Genomic DNA, 15,233 nt, shown 5'->3' on the forward strand with positions numbered 1-15,233 from the left:
GGTGCTGTGAGGTCTCCCCTGCTGACTAATGGAGAGCCATGGCAAGTGGCGAAGGGAAGGATTGATAGTGCTGAGGCAAAGGTAGGGTTCTGCAGGGCTGTGCAGAAAGTATGAAAGATGTGAAAGAGAGTCAAACCTTGGCATTCCTAGTAAGATCATTAAATTTCTTCCGGCACTGCAGCCAGGTCCTGGAGAAAATGCTGATCGCATTTATATATTATGCCGCCTCTCCCCCTGCCTGTTTACCAATTTGCCATGCTGCCTGCCAACCATCCACTAGGAAGAGGACCACCTTTCTACTGTGAAAGCTCCACCAGCATCTCCACGGCTTCATCTAAAAACTTCAGGGCTCTCCTGGAACTCATGTTGGTCAAGACATCTTCTTTCAGCTCCATGGTATTCCTTCCCTGTTTTAGCCACAAAAAAACCACCTCCCCTTTAAGCTGCTACAAGCCCATAAGAGCCTGCAGCAGCCCCCAATTTTCCACCTCTTAATTGGCAAGCTGCGCATGGGGAACGTGTTTTAAGCTGGCAGCTCGCCTCAAACCATGAAAATGTGGAGGGACCCGGAAACTGAGAATCGGCCCCTTGCTGACTCTTCCGAGCAGCTGTTGCTCTCGCCCCGCTCACCTCCTGCCCATTTACTGCTGGGAGACTAAAACCACCCCCATAGTCTTTCATTTATTAATCTAAATAACAAGAAATTATATTTACTTACTTTGTGTGGTTGTTTTATGTGAAGCGCCCTTTGTAGGCTTCTTCAATGCTATATTCTTTCTTTTCTTTATAATCTGTGTCTTCAACGTTTTACTTTGCTTTAGATCTGCACACAGTTTTTTTGCCCTGAAGAAGCAATCACATGACACGTGGGTAAAATTACTAAAATCCGGCACGTTACAGTAATGTAGGTTTATTTGTAAGTGCATAATTTTAGTTGAATGTTTTAAGCAGTTTTCATGACGTTAAAATGAACCATTACCTACTGTAACGAGCATTAGAAACAAATTCCTATCAAACATTTATGTTAAGTACAAAAAGTAACCTCCCTTGATCCCAGATTATCCGAAGTCAGGGCTAGAATTAATTGGAACATTTACTGATTTTAAAAAGAAGCAACTAATCTTGTTTTAACCAGAACAGCCGATTACTATTTCAGCCAACTACAGTAATACTCAGCCCCATAACATACAACTCGTGACAGCATTATAACAAATAGCCAATAGCAGATATTACATATTAAAAGATTTTTTGTAGGATCAGGACGAGCAAGAGAGCTGGCCCATGCTTGACCCCAGGGTGGTAATGGCTGATTTCCTGCCCTCCCACAACCGGGGAGTTGCGGAGTTACAGGTGCATCTGAACTACATTGGCCCAAAAACTGCAGTCGGCCACGCACCTACGAAGTGGCCCGCTGACCTACGAAAAGAATACGAGCTTCCCTTGTGCGAGGCCCAGAACGGAGACTTACTCTTCGCCGCTGCAGAGTTGTGCGCAGCGTATTACATCACGAAGCCCAGGAGTGCAGCGTACAGCCTGTGCGTAAGGGAAGACACGCCCACAAAAGCGGTCAAAACTAAGCCACACCCACAGAAACTTCTTTCAGTCTCTTCCATTGAAATTACATTTTAAAAACTTTTAATTAAACAAGTACCTGGACTTATTTCATAAACCATTTTATTTTTTTCATCCAAAACTCACAATTTATTAGTCTGTTCCATTTCCCGCACGTCTGCTGTCACCCCTTCCCCTCCCTCGCAGAACCACGATAGGGTTCCCCTTGTCCTCACCTTACACCCACCAGCCTCCACATTCACCAGATCATCCTCTGCCATTTCTGCCATCATCTCCAGCATGATTTCACCACCAAACACATCTTCCTCTCCCCCCAGATCATCCTCTGCCATTTCCGCCATCTCCAGCATGATTTCACCACCAAACACATCTTCCTCTCCCCCCACCACCGCCCCCCCCCCCACCCCCTTCAGCATTCCGTGACACCCTGGTCCACTCCTCAATGACCCCCACCTGGCATCCCCTCCCCTTCCCACGGCATCTTCCCGTGCAAACGCAGGAGATGCAACACCTGCCCTTTTACCTCCTCCCTTCCCACCGTCCAGGGCCCCAAACACTCCTTCCAGGTGAAACAGCGATTTACTTGTACTGCGTACAATTTAGTATACTGTATTTGCTGCTCAAGATGCGGCCTCCTCTACACTGGGGAGACCAAACACAGATTGAGTGACCGCTTTGTGGGACACCTTCATTCAGTCCGCAAGCATGACCCCGAGCTTTCGGTCGCGTGTCACTTTAATTCTCTACTCCACTCCCACTCTGACCTCTTCGACCTCAGCCTCCTACATTGTTCTAATGAAGCTCAACGTAAGCTCGAGGAACAGCACCTCATCTTTCAATTAGGTACTTTACAGCCTTCTGGACTTAACAGTGAGTTCAACAATTTCAGACCATAACCTCTGCCCCCATTTTTTCAGACGGCAGCTGTTGATGATTCTGCCATTCCCATTTTCACCTCTTCTAGACCCATCTTTTGTTTCTTTACTTGTCCCATTAGCATCTCCTTTTGCCTTGTACAGCCATCCCTTTTGTCATTTAATCTCTCCTGCCTTCCACCCTATCACAGACCTTCCCTTTTGTTTCCTCCCCTCCTCCCCCATTTCCTGCCTCTGCACTTGGTTAAAATCTGTTACATCTCTAACTCTTTCCAGTTCTGATGAAAGGTCATCGACCTGAAACGTTAACTCTGTTTATCTCTCCACAGATGCTGCCTGACACCTGCTGAGCATTTCGAACATTTTCTATTTTTATTTCAGATTTCCAGCATCTGCAGTATTTTGCTTTCGTCACAATTTATTAGTCCCTATGTACACTACTTCCTGTTTTGAATCTCGGTGAAGGTTTTATATCTCCTACAAGTAATGTTATTGAACTTCAGAAAGAGATTCCCAGCCATATGTTCAATGTTATTTTTCAGGATTAAAATATATTATTCAGACCTCATTTAGACTGGTAATAGATAAATCTATTTTCCTGGTTATAGATGCATTATATTTGTTATGTTTTTCATTTTTGAGTTGAAAGGACAAAATTGGTCACTGAAATCTGATAGATGTTCACTTTATTTAATTTTTTTATTCGACTTGCCAAGTAATTAAAATGAAACTCGACCGACAAAAAAAGCTTCCTCCGCCAAAACGTACACAATATACATAGATCTTCTTTTCAGATGTGAAACTGGCTCCTGCGCATGCTTTCACTAACCGTAAAATTTTCGGACATAATTGTTGGGCAGTTGGTGGGCAACTAGCCCAACTCTGCGCCAGCAATTAGTATTTCCCCATCGGTGTGGATCATCTGTCAAGGAGTTCCTTGACAGATCGCAAGTTCGAGATTTAGCGCATGGAAATCCTGAACTTGCGGTATATTTCAAAGGCAGTTTGACGGCGTGCACTCAGAGTCCCGTCATACCCACCGCGAAATCTGCCCCAGTATGTCTTGTACTGAGTTTTATGAATAGGTCAAAATGTCTCCAGAGTCGCTAAAAGCATCAAGAAGCTAACTTAAGTACAGGTTTAAGAAGAAAAAATCCGTAAGTAAAGACACTCAACGACAGGGGACCCAACCATTATAAGGTCAATTCAATAACATTTGGAAACAGTGGGCAAATGTCACATGATCGAATGTCACGTGATCGAACCTCCAGGAATATATCCAACCAGAGTTGGCAACCCTATCTCCCTCCCATCCAAGTCACCTGACCCCGCTGTTGCACTCCCAACAATCCCCTGAATAACATCCGTTTTGTCCTCTGGTTTGCCAGTATACAAGAGCTTTAAATAAAGTAATTGCTGATTTATCAGTACTTGCAAACTGGCAAGCAAGAACATTGTTATTGGTGGATCACAAGAAATATAATGGGGAATATGGTCAGGCATTTGGAATGGGAGAAAGGGTCCAAGGCCTAAGCCCAGATGGGTAAATCACCTAAGGTTATGGGGAAAGGAAGGAAACAGGGAATTAGAGGATTTGCAATGAGACCAGTGAAAGGGAAGTTGACTGAAGCTCTGGGATCATGCTAGTGGGGGAACAAGGATAAGGATAGGGAATGGGCATTTTGGATCTGGAGCCAATTTTGCCTACTTTAGATTGCCTATTTAGTGCAGGTTAGCTTAACCAAACCCTAGATCTAAAATATCCTGTGAGCATCTGCTAATAGTAATTAAATATTTATTTATTTAAAAAGTACTAATGCATATGAAATCATCACACTTTGTTACAGATGTAAAACAATCTTAAAATGCTATGGGGTAGATTTTGGTCTTGGCCCGTTTTCAAGCCCAAACTCAGCACCCAGAACCGAGAGGCCTGAGGATCGATGGAAATTGGTCCTCAGGCCCCATCAGCATACTCGGCATGAGCAACTGCCACTGGTCGCACAGCTCATCTGACCGAAGAGATCACTCCTGCTCCTCTTGGCTCCACAGGAATATTTTGTTATAAGAAAAAAATATTTAACTTACCTTTTGTTTGTGAAATGAAAATAATAACTATATTTTAAATATAACTTGAGAAATGAGGAAAATACTAGGGCCTAGAAATTCAGTTTTGCCAGTTTTGGGGCGCTAACGTTAGCGCCCGCCCAACTTTAGCGCCCGCCCCAAAGTTGCGTCCCCTTCGCCGAAATTCAGTTGCTTCGCCCTAAGAGGTTGCTGGAGCGCTAAAAGAGGCGTTACACGACTATCTTTAGGCGCTAAGCCGGCGGTGCAGAGGGATAGCGCCGAGGCGGGGCGCAGCGCGGGTGCGGTCATTTTTTGATTGACAGCAGACCCCGTGGCGCCGGCCAGCTCTTAAAGGGGGAAGGGACGATTTGGTCTGCTGCCACGCCCTGCACACTGCAGCTTTCAAACTAGGCCTCAACACTGCTGCTGAGCCCAAGGAGCCATGGCAACGCATGAGAAGGCCCGTGAGCGTGCCCTGCGCTTCTCAGAGCATGATCTGGATATCATACTGACAGCATTGGAGAAGAGGCGCAGGATCTTGTTCCCAGACAATGGCAGGAATCCCACCCACCGCGTCTACACCAAAGCCTGGAGGGAGATCGCCACCAGGGTGTCGTCCTACGGCGATGCCCCCAGGGACAAGGTGCAATGTCGGAAGAAATACAATGACCTGACCAGGATTGTCAGGGTGAGTACCCTTTCCACTCTCCTCCTCATTCTTGCATGTACACCTGACATGATGGGCAAAGGGACCTGAAAGGCCCAATGGGCAGCCCTCAGCCAACAGCTTTGGGACAGTCATGAGCATCAATTGCACATTCTGCACTTTACACTCTGGCCAAGCTATTCCACCATGAGAGGCAGTGCACACTAGATCAGGGCTACACTCTGGCCAAGCTATTCCACCATGAGAGGCAGTGCACACTAGATCAGGGCTACACTCTGGCCAAGCTATTCCACCATGAGAGGCAGTGCACACTACGTCACAGCTACACACCGTACTTAGAGCCCGTCCTTTCTCTTGCAGGCTAAACTTGCGAATAATCGCAAGCACCGCGACATCACCGGGGGAGGCCGCGCCAAGTTCCAGAAGCTCACTCCCCTGGAGGAGCGCATGAGTGGCCTCATGGGAGGCCGCGTGATTGTGCCCAGAGCGTGCGGAGAAGCCGACCCTCCGCTGCCCGGCAATGGTAAGGACCTCGCCTTTTGGCCCTCTCTCGTCGCACTTGCGCATCCGAGCTACCTCCTTTGCCACTGTGCCACCAATGCGCTGAATGCCACCAGTCATGACTCCCTCGCTGACGCCCTCTCCTCACTCTGAAGCTACTCTTGTGCCTTCCTGCTTTCAGCTGGTGACGAAGAGCTCCCTGAAGCTGCCAGTGACAGCCCCTCCGAACAGGAGGAGGAGGAGGAGGAGGAGGAAGAGCAACCCGGACCATCAGGGGAGGACTCAGGTCCCGCAGCAGAGGGCGAAGTGTTGGACACGTCTTCCCTGGACGAGAGCCTGGAGCAACTTTCGGAGGGGAGTGCAGCTGCTGGGACCAGTGGCGTCCAGCCACCCAGGAGGGCTGCGGGTGGGCCGCGGCCTTCCCCCCAGAGGGGGGAATGGTCGGAGGGGAGTGCAGTTGCTGTGGACATTCGGCGCCAGCAATGTGCCAAGGGTCGGCCAGCTCGGACCCCTGCTCCCCAGCGGGAGAGTCCCGCCTCCAGTCCGGCCACCTTCACCTCGGAGGAGGTGCGCCAGCTGGACCAAATGGCCGAGGATTCGGACCGCCGCCACACAGAGCTCATGCAGGTGGTGGGACAGATGCCTGAGGCCATCGAGTCACTGGCGACCAGTGTGCGGGAGTTTGGGGCATCAAATGCCGAGAGTGGCCGGATGATGATGGAGGTAGTGGAACGGATGCCTCCGGCGATGGAGTCGCTGGCTGATGCCGTCAAGTCAGTGGCGGATGTGATGCGGGCGCAGACCAGGGCAACAGGGGCACTCACTGCTGCCACACGCGCTGCTTCAGCCAGGCATCGCCAGGACACCCGCCGCGCTGCAGCAGCACAGCGATCCACCCTTCGGCTGACTGGTGCGGATCGTGCAGTGCGTGCCCGGGCGAGTGCCAGCGTGCGACATCACCAGCCAGCGCCTCCAATACGCCAGCTTGCCCACATTGCGCCATCCGTCGCCGCCACTCCCCCAGTGGAGCGTCAACGGCAAGCGGCTGGAGCTGATGGTGGGCATGCACATGTGCGCCAATCAACAGCCGGCCCCTCGAGGCCCAAAGCCCGTGTAGGCCGCCCCCCAAGGCCATCTGGCAGAAGGACATCTGACCCTCAGGCGCCTTCCCCCAGCCTCGCAGCAGCCACTGGGCAGAGCTTGCGGAGGAGCAGCAGGCCGGGCAGGGGGGCCAAAAGGCTGGACAAGGTCTCGCCCTCGCGGGCCACTAAGTAGAGGGTGTGGCCAGCTTTCATTTTATATGGCGGTGGACATCTTTATTTTGCCCATGGTTGTTTTGTTTATGGGTATGTTTTTTGCGTTAAGGCCGAGGTTGAGGTTTGTTCAAATGTGGAGTTACTCCTCCCCAGGTTGTGGGAGTGAGTCATTTGTTGCACTTTTTGTGGGGGCCGTTGATTGTTTTTGGGATTCATGTGGGAAGGGGTTTCATTTTTGTCAAATATAAATTTATCTTTATTCAGACAGTGTCCATGGTTGTTCTTGTTAGTCTTTGTTGACTTCGCCGGCTGAGGGCTTGCGGAGCGGCTGCATTCATCTTGCTTCATGGCCACAAGGCATTCCCTGACAGGGGGCTTAGCAGTTACGTTCAATAAGCTGGCGATGGACGGCCCTTAGACCTTGTCGCTCCCTCCTGGGAACGTACTCCTCCTCCTCCTCCTCCTCCCCCTGCTCCTCCTCCTGAGGTGGTGGTCCAACGTCAGGTGGCAGTGCCTGAATCCTGCGGAGAGCCAGGTTGTGTAGCATGCAGCAAACTACGACAAATTGGGAGACCCGGTGCGGCGAATACTGCAGAGATCCGCCGGAACGATCAAGGCAGCGGAACCGCTGCTTGAGGACCCCAATAGTTTGCTCGATGATGTTTCTGCTCCTTTGATGGCTCTCGTTGTATGCCTCTTCAGCAGCGGTCCTGGGCGCGCGGAGCGGGGTCATGAGCCAGGTACACAAAGGATAGCCTTTGTCCCCGAGTAGCCATCCTCTTGGGGGAGGCTGTGCCTCGAACATGTCATGCACAGTACTCTGCCGCAGGATAAAGGCATCGTGGCAGCTGCCTGGAAAGCAGGCATTGACAGCCTGGATGCGCTGCTTGTGGTCACACACCAGCTGCACATTGAGAGAATGGTAGCCCTTCCGGTTGCGATACTGCTCGCCATGCTCCAGAGGTGCCCGCAAAGCCACATACGTACAGTCAATGGCGCCCTGCACCAAGGGGAAGGCCGCGAGTCTAGCAAATCCCACTGCACGCTGATGCTGGCTCTCCAGGGCCATGGGGAAGGAGATGAATTGGCGTCTCCTTCTGAAAAGGGCATCGGTCACCTGGCGGATGCAGCGATGCACGCCGAACTGGGATATGTTCGCTATGTCCCCAACAGCGGATTGGAAGGAGCCGGTGGCATAGAAGTTCAATGCCACTGTCACCTTCACTTCCACTGACAGAGACGTCCTGCACCTGAGCTTTGGACGCAGATCTCTGCGAAGCAGGTGGCAGATCTCTGCAACCACCTCCTTTCGGAATCTCAGCCTTCTTACACATCGCGCGCCACTCATGGTGAGGTAGGAGCGCTGCTGGCGGTATACCCTGACTGGGTAAGGCCTATGTTGTCGACGCCTGTTGCCCCCTCTGCCTCTAGCCAGGGCTGCCCCTCTGACCCCGCGTCTGCGAGCCCTACGCACATGGCGCTGAAACTCCGCGTTGGCACCCCATGCAGCCCCCATCAAATGCTGGCAAACAGTCAAATTTTCAACAGGGCACTTGCAGCACTTTGGCCTGAGTCCAAAAATACCTGAGCTATTGCTGCACGAAACCAGTTAGCTCTCCTCCTTGTTGTGTGTCCAGAAATCCGTTGCACAAGAGTGTTTGCTGCAAAATGGCTGCCCTTTATACTGCAGGGTACGTGCCCTTTAATTTGCGCTCCCCGGGGCCCGCGTCGGCTGTGTTGCATTCCATTTTACAAACGCTCTGGCCGCCAGCCGCACAATGGGGCGGTCTGACTGAAGTTTGGAATCCGGGCGCGCAAAGGGCGTTGCACGAGGATGTGACGTCATTTTCTGCACGCGCAGCCGGGCGGGCGCTAAACTTTACGCCGGCGCTAAGGGTCAACTTAATTTGGGGCGAGGCGCAAACTGCGCTGCACCCGGGCGCTACACGCATAGCGCCCGAAATTCACTTCTCTTAAGGCGCTAACTGCTGACGCAACCAACTGAATTTCTAGGCCTAGGTATATAAGAAGTTAAAGAAAAATTAATTTTGAGACATATGGAAATATTTTACTCATTTTGGATTTGTTTATAGGTTTTAGAAATAGTAAAAATTCTGCAAAGGTGAAGCAAATCATTTGAAAATTTTGCTATTATAGGCAACATCCATGCTTAAAATATGCGTGATTATGTAGAGCAACTATAACTGGGTGCTTGACAGCTTTGGATGCCATTACAAAATGAGAGGAATCAGAGGTAAGTAGAAGGAAGTAGTATTTTGCTTTTGTGTAAGTAGAAGAAATTTGGTTAGATGCGGATAAATTGGGGTTTTACAGTAAATTTGACTATGATTACAAGTAACAAAATAGTTATAGAAAACACTTACAGAAAATATAGCTTTTTGTGTACATGGACCAGCAGAACTCCTGTAACATTGCTCACAGTGAGTCAGAGGACACATTTTTATAACAATATAGTTGTTATCAACAAAGTGTTACAGGAAGTAAATGTGACATTTACAGGAAGTGCACAATATACACAAAACTGTTAATATATTAATAGATAGATATATAAAGAAAAAGCAACTTTTCTACTAATGATCTGTACAGCATCAAAAGGCATATGTATTATTCTCACATCATAAGGATCAAATCGCTGAAAGACCTTGCCTCTTACAATAATTGCAAATATATATAAACAGCTGGAAGACATTTACAAGATTTAGCCATAAAAACCTCATGGAATGGATTTAATAGTTATACATAAAAAGTCTGTAACAGTATACAATAATGTATATTAGTTACACATTTGAAACTTTCCTCTATAAATGTTAGATTTGTCAATACATCCAGTAAAAATTGGAAGGCCTCATGACAGCAGGTATACAAGTAAAATGCATATAGCATTCCATTTCAGTTTTGTGTTGAATTTTACTGGAATGTCAATGTAGCTTTAAATTTGAAAATAATACTAGTTATAAAAATAACATTCACAATTTTTAAAAGATATACAAATGGCAGAAAGACTGAGGCCCCAATATTTACTGGGTTGGGATTTCCAAGCTGGGGGGAAGAGTCCGATCAACTCCACAGCATGTGTGTCTTTTTATAACAGGCTTGGCTCCCTGTCGGCCGGGGAACACTCCAGAGAGGCCACAGCCCAGGGCCAGGCAAGTTTCCTGCTGCTAGAGGTAGAGATCGCAAGGGGGGTGGGGGAGAATGGTGAATATATCATGATTTGGAGGGTCAGGGAGAGATCGGGGCAGAGATGGGGGGTTGGGGGCGTCAGTGATCACTGAGGGGGTTGGCGTCCGATCACAGGAGGAAGGTGGTCCAATCTGGGGGGGGGGGGGCGGATCACGTGGAGTGGGAAACAGGTTCGCTTGGGGGCTGGAGGGGGAAGCACTCCTGCTCCTCCTGGCCCACAAGTAGTGCTGCAAAAGCACTTGCTTTTTCCATGTAACATTCCTCACCTCCCTTTAACTGCCGGGCTTCCCTTCCCGAGGCACGGGAAACCCGGCCAGCCAGCGTTAAAGCTGGAAGTGAGATAAAATCTGAGGCACGCAGCCTCATTAAAATATTTAAATGGCCTTCTGGGAGCAGGTTCGTCGAGGGTCCCCATTCTGCCTCTATTATAACTGGAAGTGGGTGGGTTCTGGGCAGGTTGGGGTCAGGTTTGAGATTTTTTTTTACATTTTTCCACCCAACCCAAATCCACCCGTTTTGGGGTTTAACATTACCTCCTGAGGGTCAAAGAAGACATAGTTTGCTCCCTTAATACTTAGGGCTGAACAAGCTATTTACATTTTACCTAAATTGTTGATCATTTATTTTTCAGCATGCAGTTTTTGTCCATTGGTATTTATCACACTCTGCCAGTAGGCTCACACTAACTTAAATCAATAGTACACTGATCAGTCAAATCCTCAGTGAGGGATGGTAGTGCTGTGGAATGGAATATTTTTTATTCTTTGAATCCAGTAATGGTTTCAAGAACTACTGTGGCAGAGGGTTAATGGAATAAAGGGTCAGCTGGGCAGTGTTGTGCTATGGACTAAACTCAATTCAAAAAACCTATATAATGGGGGCATGTACTCCAAAAATATGGAATCTATGACAACCCACTACGTACAAATAATGTCAAAATTCTGACATTTTCATTTAAAGGTTGCTTCTAAGGAAACAACAGTGCCAGTTATTGAACTGATTTTCCTCTGTCCTGCTCTCAAATAACACTTGAAAAATGGATGCAATGCAGGGGAAATAATGTGGCGAAATTCCTTTGCTCCCATTTTGCTCCTGAATAGTACTGCACATGAGCATCTTTGGCTTTTCTGGTGTCTGCAACTGCCTGCAGCTAAAGAGGGCGAAGCAATGTAAATTTCATGCCGAATGCTTTACACAATGATCTCCTCTATTAGTGTTGGGTGCAGTCTGGGGAAAACTGTCCCCATAAAAAGTAGACGGTGCTGAATCCTGAGCTGCTGTTTAGGTCCCTTCGGTCTTAACGGACAGGCTGATATTGTCAAGATAGCTATTTGTTTTTGGTTTATTGAACATAATACAGTTTTGCTGCTTCAAGACTTGTTGCAGAATGCTGTCAGAATGCTTCACTTAATGTTGGACGTGGTGTTCAGTACTATGCCACTCCCCCCTTTCTCCCCTTTTGTGATAATGCTTGCTTAGAATCAGATGAGGGGAAACAACCATAAAACCCCTTTGATAGCTGCTGAAGTAATTTGCCTAAGCTTCTCCTGAGCTACTAACAACTGTTTCCTTACCAAAGAGTAGGAATCCCCTCTTACCCTAACTGGACACCTATTCCATGCCATCAGGAATAAAAGGAGAAGCCTCATAGTCGAACCATCCTCATGCCATTATTCTTCATACCTACACTTGTTTTCCCTGTTCCTCCACCTATTGCTTGACACAACAATGCTGCCCTCTTACCAGCTTTCTGCAAGGTAGACTACAGGGCACCAGATTGCTGCTTGGGGTTGTTAGAAACTAGAGGTGCCTAAAAATGTATATGGCTTTTAAATGATAAGTTTCATTTTCCTGGAAAGCATGCATTAGAATTTGAGACAGTCTTTTTAATCAGTTAGGTTAGGTGAAACATAAACATCCCATAGGATGGTCCTGCCAGGCTCGTTATCTGTTGCTTGTAAGTTAGGGTTTTGACTTTGTTAATGTATCTTTAATTTGGCCAGTGAAGACCCAACCTATGTTTCTTCCATTATTACTAATAACCATATTATAATCTCCACAGATTTGTTAAATGAAGGTGAGATAGCCCAAGCAGCTGCAAGTTGCTATGTATTTTTGAAAGGGAAAAAAAAGTATAAAGCAACAGCTATTGAACACTGGAAGCAGCGCGAAACCATAATTCATGGGGATGTAAAAGTTCTGAGAGAAAAGTTCACAGCAGAAAGAGGGAGTAAATCATAGACCTTACTTGTGAAGGTCAGAATGGTGAGATAGCGACTGGTTAATGTGTGACAGCTCTGACTGGGGCCTTGTACAGGAAACTTTGTGATATCTGGCACCAACAGGACCGAGCTGTTGCCGTCCCATCAAAACTGCCGGACAAACCAGCGCTAATGTTGAAACATATCTGGCAACAAACCCTGTTGCTGCTTCTAAACAGCCAGCCGTACCTTGCAAGCATCTCTGTAGCTTAGCAACAGCTTCAGCGAGACCTTGCAGAGCCTGACTGGTGAAAAAAAAGCAACAAAAAGAAAAAAAACCTAACGAAACGGCTCCTGATTTTTGCTGGTGGATCGAGCATTCTGGACAGTTAACCTCCGGATAAACCAAAGTTTCCTGTACTTGCTGGATTAAGGGGGAGAGAGTAAAAAGAGATAAGATGGATTCCAATGGAGGAACCTTCAAAATGTAAAAACAAGGATGAAGTAATGAGACCTTCTTTTGGGGAGGGCTTTCATCCAAACACCAAGACAAAGAACTTAAACTGTCATTGGTTGATGAAGTTTTGGAGGAACCACTATAGGTTAAATGGTCTTGAAATAACTTGGCCTCAGGCCCACCCCTAAAAAGAGAATAAAAAGTGACACCCCAAGGGCTTGCACACAGACGGTGGAAGGGAGAGCCGAACAGCTGGTCGAACGCTCTTTTAAGAGTGATCCTATGCTCACAATCGAAGGCCCGAGAGAGAGAAAGAGAGAGACCAGAAGCCAGAGAACTGTTCACGCATGCCAGCCGTCTGTTTGATTGGCTCCTGTACAAGCTGCTTGTCACGGTCGTATGTTTTTGCTGCATTACTAGTGTGTTATATTCCATCCTAAACTCTGATTAAACACAATGGGGGAAAAATTCAGTATCGCCTCATTTGGGGCGCAATTATTGGCCGGGCGCAAAGTTTAGCGCCTGGCGCTAATTATCGCCTCCAACGGCAAACTTGGCTTTTATCGCCCCTGGAGGTGATTGGAGCACTAAATCAGGCGCTACACACCTCTCTTAAGGCGCTACGGCTGAGGTGCGAGGCGCTACTATTAGTTTGTCCTGCGGAAATGAGACACACAGAGTTTGTAAAATAAATAAGTTTCTGTATTCAAAATGTACATGTTTGGTCTTTGCAATCATTGTTGCCATGACCGGCTTAGGGGTTGCGGGATGGTTTCATTCAGGTTGTTTGAATGGCAGAAGCCACTTCCTCAGAAGGGGCGTAGAAGCGACTTGCTATGAGCCTTTGACGGACGACCCTTCCACTTTGTACATTGTGTGCCTCCCTCCCGCCTTGGTGCTGCTGATGATCATCCTCCTCATCTTCCTCCTCCTCCTCTGGTGGTGCTCCAATGTCTGGTGGCATTGGCTGGGTCCTGAGGATTGCAAGGTTATGCAGCATGCAGCACACAACAACGAAGTGGGAGACTCGCTCAGGCGAGTACTGAAGGGCTCCTCCAGAATGGTCCAGACAGCGGAACCGTTGCTTGAGCACGCCAATTGTGTGCTCAACGATGTTCTGGTAGCTTGATGGCTCTCATTGTATCGCAGCTCAGCAGAGGTGTTGGGTGTACGGAGCGGTGTCACCAGCCAGGTGCACAGAGGATATCCCTTGTCCCCGGGAAGCCAACCACCTGGGTGATGCGGTGCCTGGAAAAGGTCTGCCACAGAAGTCTGGTGCAGGATGAAGGCATTGTGGCTGCTGCCAGGAAAGTGGGCATTGACAGCGAGTATCAGCTGTCTGTGGTCACAGACCAACTGAACGTTTAAGGAATGGAAGCCCTTTCGGTTGCGGAAATCCTCGGCATTCTCTTGCGGCGCCCGCAAAGCCACATGGGTGCAGTCAATGGCGCCCTGCACCATGGGGAAGCCCACTATCATCGCAAAGCTCATTGCGCGTTGTTGCTGCTTGTCCGGGGTCATGGGGAAAGAGATGTACTCTCGTCTCCTTTTAAAGAGGGCATTTGTGACCTGACGGGTGCAGCAATGCACCGCGAACTGGGAGATATTGGCGATGTCCCCAGCAGCTGATTGAAATGAGCCGGTGGCATAAAAGTTAAGAGCCACTGTTATCTTCACTGCCACCGACAGAGACGTCCTGCTCCTCAGTTGAGGCTGCAGATCTGGCTGAAGCAGGTGGCAGAGCTCAGTAACCACCTCCTTGCTGAAGCACAGCCTTCGCAAACACTGCTCCTCAGACATATTAATGTAGGAGAACTGTTGGCGAAAAACCCTGGGAGGGTAAGGTCTCCTGTACAGAAGCCTGTTGGCCCTCCTCCATCATACATGATTGCCACTCTCTCTCTGCGTCTCTGTGCCCTCCGAATGTGATGGAGAAGGACAATGTCCCCATCCATTGCAGCCCCCATAGTATCTAGGCAATCAAAGTTATGAAGGTTGAAAACCAAAGTACCTGCAAAGTTATGGTCAGAAGCCAAAACTACCTCAGACAGCGTTGACTCAATGCAGAAGTCTCTCTTTCTCTCTTTGTCTCTCTCAAAATCTCTCTCTCTCTCTCTCTCAGAACGAATGGTGCAAAAATGGCTACCACACTAAAGCCAGGAAGAGGCCCCCTTTAAATAGCAACCCCCCACCCCCCCAAGCCCCACAGCGACTGGGAAGCGTTCCAGTCTACCTGTCGCTGGTTGCGCCAGGCGGAAAGGAGGGGGGCGCCACTCAATTTCCGTCCCGGGGCGTCACAAGGGCGTTGCACTCTCGAATGACGTCAAGATCTGCGTGCGCAGATCGGGCGGTATTGTTTAGCACCGCCGCAAAATGTCCGGTCAATTTTGCGAGAGGCGCAGATATCGCCACGCCCGGGCGCTAGTTGCGTTG

The 15,233-nt window shown here is 48.6% G+C and overlaps 1 protein-coding gene across 2 annotated transcripts in view; it reads right to left on the reverse strand.

Annotated features, from left to right (window-relative positions):
- cfap92 (cilia and flagella associated protein 92 (putative)) overlaps positions 1–15,233 on the reverse strand; it is a 209,436-nt gene that overhangs the window by 149,103 nt on the left and 45,100 nt on the right. For both annotated transcript variants that reach the window (XM_086001721.1, XM_086001722.1), the window contains exon 7: positions 719–843. In XM_086001721.1, the coding sequence (XP_085857847.1) occupies positions 719–843 (125 nt within the window). The remainder of the gene's footprint in view (positions 1–718; positions 844–15,233) is intronic.

The sequence above is a fragment of the Somniosus microcephalus genome, chromosome 11 (genome assembly GCF_052327205.1).
Source record: "Somniosus microcephalus isolate GS21.2 chromosome 11, FLI_Smic_1.0, whole genome shotgun sequence".
Classification (NCBI taxonomy): Eukaryota; Metazoa; Chordata; class Chondrichthyes; order Squaliformes; family Somniosidae; genus Somniosus; species Somniosus microcephalus.